This window comes from Solanum pennellii, chromosome 12, assembly GCF_001406875.1.
Source record: "Solanum pennellii chromosome 12, SPENNV200".
Classification (NCBI taxonomy): domain Eukaryota; kingdom Viridiplantae; phylum Streptophyta; class Magnoliopsida; order Solanales; family Solanaceae; genus Solanum; species Solanum pennellii.
Window position 1 is genome coordinate 441,788 of NC_028648.1, and position 7,619 is coordinate 449,406.

Below are 7,619 nucleotides of genomic sequence, written 5' to 3' on the forward strand. Positions count from 1 at the left end.
CTTTTGAGAGAAACAATAAAATTTATTTTTGAATTTTTTTTCAAATTGTTTTGACACGTGGCTAACTTTTATTGGTCATTGTTAGCCAAAATCTGCACTCACTCTGCACACACTCTGCACTCACGCGCCCTACATGGGTGAAATCACGATTATTGCCACGTAGGCACGCAAGGGGTAATAAATTACTTTAAAAAAAAGTTGGAGGGGGTAATAGGACCTCATCAAAGATAAGGTGTGTCGTAGGGATTTTGGGTATAGGCTAGGGAGGTAATTGAGTATTATCCCAATTTAAATTATTAAACCTCAAAGCGACTATTAAATATCGGGTGAAATAAAGAAAAACGAAGATTTAATAAAAACAAATGTGAAAATAGCAAGTATATAATATTGTTTCCATGCTATAAGATATTCCCACTTTCTAATTAAATATTTTTTCCCAACACATTTGGTTGTTACATAAGCCACTAGGAAAAAGTAGCCAAATTATGGTCCTAAGCATGGAAATTAAAAAGAGAAAGAATCATTTCACTAAAGTAGAATCCACAATTTACGCTGTTTTTTTTTAAAGAAATATATTATTAAGCTTAGATGCATTATATGATGAAAATGAAAAGCAAAAACACTAACAAGAAATAAAAAAAAAAAGTTATGCTACGTAGTAATCCGTTCTAAATTATTTTAGTTAGGCTAATTGTGTTTCTTTTTAGATAAATAAATACTCTCTTTTTTGGATTAAAGAAAAATGGAACATAAATACCTTTTTATTTTGGACAAATTACATTACTACTTAATCATCATATTATTTCTTGCCAAATTGCCAGATACTACATGAGATGTCTTTAAGAAAACACTTCAACTTCTTCTGCATCATATATATGAAAACAAAACAACACAAACTCTTAATTAGATATTTAAAAAAATGCACATTTAAGCAAAATATTTAGTATAAATATCAATTGAGTATTGTTAATTAATTAATATAAATTGTTGTACTTACACAAAAATTGGATGTGGATTTATTCTCATTTTCTTCTGTTTCCATCCGTTCATAGCTATGCTCCTTATTTTTTCGACGAAACAAACGTTGAAATGACGATCCTATCCTTCTTGTCCATCTCTTTTTCTTGAAAATTCATTCAAATACAAGAAAATTTAATCAATCCTAAAGTTGAATAATTTTTGTCACCAAAAATATCGTTGAATTTGTCACAAATTCAATGATTAATTCTTTTTCTTTGATATTCTGTAATTTATTCTGACACGATATTTCATTATATTTGAAACTGACTAATAAGAAGAAAAAAAATATCACGTAAAAGACCTAGGGGTCATTTAGTAACTTGTCATGTTATATCATGTCTAATAAAACATGAGTTTTTTGGCTTGTACAAGTTTTTTAGACAAATTATACTTTGAATGATATTCTGACATAAATGTTCATCGAAAATTCACTCTTTTTTTTAGTAGTACATCAAAATGGAAATATGAATTTACCTTATGCTTTTGTTTTGTATTATCATGCCTTAATTCATGAGCATAGGCCAAAAGTTGTGCATGACGATTGTACCCTTTTGTTCTTGTTGTGCCCTTAGGTCTCGATAAAAATTCATTTGCTTGACTTCTTTTCAATTCATCAAATTTGTGTGGATCTATGGTTGATGAAGATTCAACATAAACACTAATAATCACCCCTTTCCGAGCCATCGATCAAATGATTAATGTTTTTGATAATCCATACGTGTTTTAATTAAGAAGAAATTAAGATTGAAATCGCGTTCATCAGTCTCTCCTCTTGCCGTATTTCTTTGTGTTTTTAGCTTTTATTGATGCTACTAAACTATAGAATCATGACTATATATATTCGTTCTTTAATAACTCCATTGAGTTTAGAGATGAAATTGGAGCAGTTGAAAATTTTCCAATTTTATGCATATGTGTACAACGCAACCACTCCACTAATCTCTATGTCAATTTATTCTTATGTAACATGAAATGGTATTGTCTTATCAAATTCTTAATATTATTGCAACACAACAATAGCATACCGTTACAATATATCAGTTATATATCCAATATAATTTTTTGAATAGAGGTCTGGAGGATAGAATATACGTAAAATTTATAAAAATTTTAACATTATAAAATATAAAAGTTGTTTCTGATATATCCTTTGACTCAAAACAAATATAACTAATCCATGATATAAAGGAAAAAATGACAGCAACTTAATAGCAAGATGAACTACAATATGTGGCTACCTATATAACCCTTCTATGCTTTTTTTTTGACCATCAAATCTTTTTATCTAGGGTCATGTCCTCAGTGGATGTGATATGTCCTATCTAATTTCCTCTTGCCAATTTTTCTTCGGTCGGCTTATTTCTATTTCTCCTAAGATCTATTATAGTCAATCCTTACACTTTTATCCTTCCTCTTCACATGTACGAGTCTTCTCAATCTCATTTCCCTCATCTTATTTGTCATAGAGTTCACTATTATCTTGTCTCCAGAACCTCGTTTTTGAGTTTATTGTTAGGATCGAAAATAAGTAGGTGTAAATGCGGAAGCTAGTAAAGCAAACCTCGAAAGATCACGAGTAAGAAGACAAACAAGAAATGTATCAAAAGACACAATTTAACGTGGTTCGGTCAATCGAACTATATCCACAAAGGAGATGAGCAATCCACTATAAATATGAGAGTACAAAATACAGAGAGAAACAACCTCAACCAATTCACTCGGAATACATGGGAGGTTCACACAAGTGATAACATATCAATCTTGTGACTCATAGATTCTCCCCCTAACCAAAACTCTCAAAGCCTTTAAGACTACATTGTGAATGCTGATTAAGTTTGAAGGAACATGTCTCTATTTTTAGAGTCCTAAACCTTTTCTTACTAGAAAAAGGATTAGTCAATCCAAAATCTTTTTCTAAAAGGAAAACCTATTTATGGTAAGAAATCAGGGCAAATAAAACCCAACATTTATCTCTCTTAATATGCTCACATTCATCTAATCATCTCATCTCCACCACCTTCATTTTTTGAACGTGTATATTCTAGATCGATCAACACTATATCGCTTACAATAAAGTAGGTCGAATTATCGTTCTGCAAAACTTAAAAGATGTTACATAAATCAAAACGGAGACCTTAGCTTAGAGAGTATATGCCTTTGCTAGATCTAGTAGCTAGTAGTCAATCATTTAGTCTTTAACATAATTTCAATGTAAAATTAGTGTCAAATCAATTGAGAAAGACTTAAAAGAGTTAACAAATTAAGGTGTGTTCTCTTTCACATATTTGGTCAAAATTAATTATGGCCATGTATATCTTTTTTGTCCAAGTTGATGTGATTGCCTGCCGATAAGCATATTCACCAAATATTTTTCTAAAGAAACGAGGTGGATACTAATCCAAATTGTGGCATAAAATCAAAGTCTAATCAATCTCTATATATTTATATAGTCAATTAATTATTTTAAGAAAATCTTAAAATATATAATGACAATATAGGCAATATAATTTTATAAGTAATTTTTTTAAAAAAAAAATTATTCGAATAGTGAGTATCATTTAACTCTAGTCAGATCAATCTTAAAATTATAGCTGGCCGAAAGTAACAGTGAAAGGTAAGTTTTTAGGGAAAAGTAAAAAAAATAAAATAGTGAGCATATAATCTTTATCTTTATCTTTATCCTAAAAGATAAAAAGTCTATTTTAAATTTGAGATCTAGTAAAACATATATCAAAATCAAAGTAAAAATCTGAAAAATATCTAGAATGAAAATAAATAATGTAATATGAAAAGATGATATTTTAAAATACAAACAATTTTGAGTATTTATGTATGATAGTACATGTATTGCCAAACCTTGGCCATTCATTCTCCACCTTGAATTTTAACCACTTCATATGATTCCATATGGTAGAACAAGTGCTTATCACCCATTTAAAGCAAGATTTTAAATTTTATGTATAGATAGTCAAGAGCGGAACTATATTGTATCTATATATTCGATAAAATTAAGTAATTTTAGATCAAACTATATATTTATGTTTTAAGACTAATCTAATATATGTAAATAAACTAACAATCCAACACATTGTTTTTTTACAGTTTAAAATTCATAAATTTAGAATTTTAGTTCTATATCGACGATTGTGTATATATCTTTTGAGTCTCAATTTATACAACAGTCTTTTCTTTTATTTAGTCTCTTAATGAGATGATTTATGACCATAAAAACTATAATATAATTTAGATTATAAACTTCAAAAGATTTTCTTTTTTCTATTAAAACTAGTCATTAATCAAATACATTAGTATAACTTGAAACGAAGAAAATATTTTCATATACATTTAAAACAAATTAAAATGAGATAAATAATTTTACTTTTTAAATTTATATTCAAATTAAAACAAGAGAGCAACTAGAACCAAGAGAATGAACTACTTCTATGTATTGCCATAATTTGTTGTCAAAGTAGAGGTGAATAGGTAAGGGGTGGAAATGAGTGGTACAAACCAATACTCCCTTATAAAATAGAGTTAAACCAAGAACTCCATAGGCAAAGGGGTCCCATCCTTGTGTTCTATTTTTGTGGATCAAATTCTTGTCTACATTTAAATACTCCATAGACACTATATACCATAACATTTTAGACCTAGTTAAAAAATTTCATTTTTCAAAAGAATATCTCATTTAAGTTGCCACTAAAGACTTACAAATATATAGAGTTGTGTGGTTTGAATACAAGTAACGATAAGATTAATTATGATAAGATAAATTGTGCTGGAATTAGTTATATTGAGATAAGTTATGTTAAGATTTTTTTTATTATAGAGTATCTGATTTATTGTATTTAAAATAATATATATTACATAAATTTAAGAAAAAAAATTGTTTATAAAATATTTCATGAATATGCAAAGAAGTGATAAAAAAAGAATTAAAGAGATATCTCTATCTTTTACCTATTTTATCTCGAGACAAATCATCCCAAAATTAATTATCAATCTCAAACTTGTCAATCAAAATAAATTATATAACACTATAATATAATTACCAGACTATTTGGTGTTATATTACACACCAAACATCCCCATAGAAATTATATACCATTTCAGGGTATATAATTATTGCATTTATTTCAATTTGTGTAGCTAAAAATTACTCTAAAAACCTTCATATTAATTGAGACAAGTATTTTATCAAAGTCTATCTCCATTTTCCTGTTTACTCTATAGTTTAAAACATGATTGATTGATAAAGAAAATCCATTCTACATATTTCAACAATAAACAAATTGTATTAAATAAACACAAATTAACCTACATACCAAAATTATTAAAAGAAGAAAAAAAGTTTTAAGACCTTTTCATATTCATTTAATTATAGTAAACAATAGATTGTTCATTCTCATATTTATATATATATATATAAATTCTGCATAAAAATAAAATTGAGTGGAAAAATAAAATCTTATCCTAATCCTAATTAACCATATGATGTAAAATTCATCTACTACACCATGTAAAAAAAACAGATTGTCAAATTAGTGGTTTGTAGTCAATCTGACGGCTACAAATGCTTATAGCTAGCAGCTGTTAAATCCTAGCCGTCCACAAACTTCAGCTATCCACCTTCCCGATTAATTCTTCCGATAAGCTCCACCGTCGCTGAACATCCCATATTTTCAACCCGACCCGATAGAATCTCACCGGTTCTCTGGATCTTTGAAGGCATTTTCACCGGATATGACTTTACAAACACAGCAGCTTCATCGCCGCCGTGATCCTCCGTCGCCGGCGGTAGCATATTAACTTCCCGATGTGACGTTAAAGTTCCACTATCATCCTAATAATACAACAAAACAGAGAAAATCAGAATCAATTATTCAGGAATGAATGCTATAAAATCATTTCTAAAATATGATTCATACATCTTCACGCATTCGCTTCAAAGAAAAAAAATCAGTTAACGATTCATCGCTGCTACTGGACGAACTCTCCGGCTGTGGAGGCGGAGTTGATGACCACGGAACAACTTGAATATCTTCCAAATCAATTTCCTCCTCCTCTTCCTCTTCTCTGTCAGTTTCTTCACCATTCACGCATCTCTCACATACAGATACCGTCCGACCAATTTTCGCACCGGTAGCTGACCAAACCGTCGGCGATCGACACACGTTACATAGCAACGACCTGGAATGCTTTGCTACCAGAAAGTTCGCTGAATGCACCTTCAAATCACAATCCCAACACAAATTCGCGTGGTCAGATTCACAGTAAATCCTAGCTAATCCATTACAAAGCTCACAATTCTTCATCGTTAAACTTTCTAGAAACTTCTCTAGCTCAAAAAAAAATTCTTCCAGAGAGAAAATCGAGAACGAATTTTGGAGTAATCTGTTCGGAAAGAGAAGAAGATGAGAAAAATAAGAGGCCAACTTGCAGTGTATAACTGAAACAACCTCAACTTTGAATGTAATAACAAAAATACCACGGCATATTTTAGTAACGATGTAGTTGGGTTAGAGGGGTATTAATGTAAAGAGACCTTAGAGATGGACACCGAAACGACACAGTTTCAGTAGGCAGCTGTTTCCTGTGGTTGATACAAGAGGATATTTTTGTTTTGGTGAATGACGTGGCAGAATTAGGCTGAGGGAGAATCTGATTTGCTGACGTGGATTTATCTGGGCCTAGTTTAAAAGGCCCGTGGGCCACGTGAACTACTAACTAATGGTGGGAGTTTGTTGGGCCCATGGGAATATCATTTGACTATTGTGCTCGAAGTGGCGTGAGAGGTTGATTATAATATATCGAAGAGGTATAATAAAGAGGTGATTAGACATTTAGTTTATTGAAAAATACGATATTAGATAGTAGTATGAGGAGGGTATGTATTACGATAAAATGTTAGTAGTTATAAGTATTGTATTGTCTTGTTGAACATTCATATAAGTTTTACTATATGTTGTTTTTGTACTTCAATTATCGTAATAGTTTGTTGTAGTTTGTCTTTTTGTTACTGTTTGTTAGTTTTTCTACTTTTATTACTTCATTTTATGGTTGTTTTTTATTGAGTTGAGGATTTATTCGAAATAACATTTCTATCTTTAAGGTAGAGTAAGATTTGTATACGCTCTAGCTCTATCTTTTCTGTTTTTACTTTACAAAGCTACACAATGTATGTTATTATTATTGTAGTCTACATCTAGGAAATCCTTCGATGTTATCTGAGCCTTCATTTTTTAGTTGATTTTGTGTCATAATCAACAAACGAAAGCTCCCTCGATGTTATCTGATCCGTCACTTATTTATCCTCATCGGGTCGTGACATGGTAAGTTCCCTCCTTTTTTTTCTTTACACGATGCGTGACGCCCAGACAAACGTGCCCTCCTTAGATTACCCTTTAACCAACAATCATTTAGCGCTTGTTTTTGTCACTCTTCTTAATCACATTTGGGTTGATTTGAGGCCTGCTCATATATAAGCACTTTTGGGCTAACGCCTAAAACAAGCAGTCCAATAGGTTTAGTTCCACAATTAAGCCTAATTGGATAAGCAAAATTCAACAGCTTCACCACCATGATGATATATATATATA

General features: G+C 30.5%; 2 protein-coding genes across 2 annotated transcripts; both read right to left on the bottom strand.

Annotated features, from left to right (window-relative positions):
* Positions 1 to 732: 732 nt before the first annotated feature.
* On the bottom strand, positions 733 to 1,839 carry LOC107006893. Its single transcript, XM_015205407.1, has 3 exons — positions 1,495 to 1,839; positions 998 to 1,123; positions 733 to 862 (listed from the first exon to the last, which is right to left on the bottom strand). Exons 1-3 carry the CDS (start codon positions 1,702 to 1,704, stop codon positions 800 to 802), a joined length of 399 nt encoding a protein of 132 aa, XP_015060893.1. The 5' UTR covers positions 1,705 to 1,839; the 3' UTR covers positions 733 to 799.
* Positions 1,840 to 5,444: 3,605 nt separating this feature from the next.
* Positions 5,445 to 6,468, bottom strand: LOC107006627 (putative zinc finger protein At1g68190). The gene is made up of 2 exons (XM_015205141.2): positions 5,949 to 6,468; positions 5,445 to 5,863 (listed from the first exon to the last, which is right to left on the bottom strand). The coding sequence occupies exons 1-2, from the start codon at positions 6,333 to 6,335 to the stop codon at positions 5,642 to 5,644; spliced, it is 609 nt and encodes a 202-aa protein (XP_015060627.1). The 5' UTR covers positions 6,336 to 6,468; the 3' UTR covers positions 5,445 to 5,641.
* Positions 6,469 to 7,619: the final 1,151 nt, after the last annotated feature.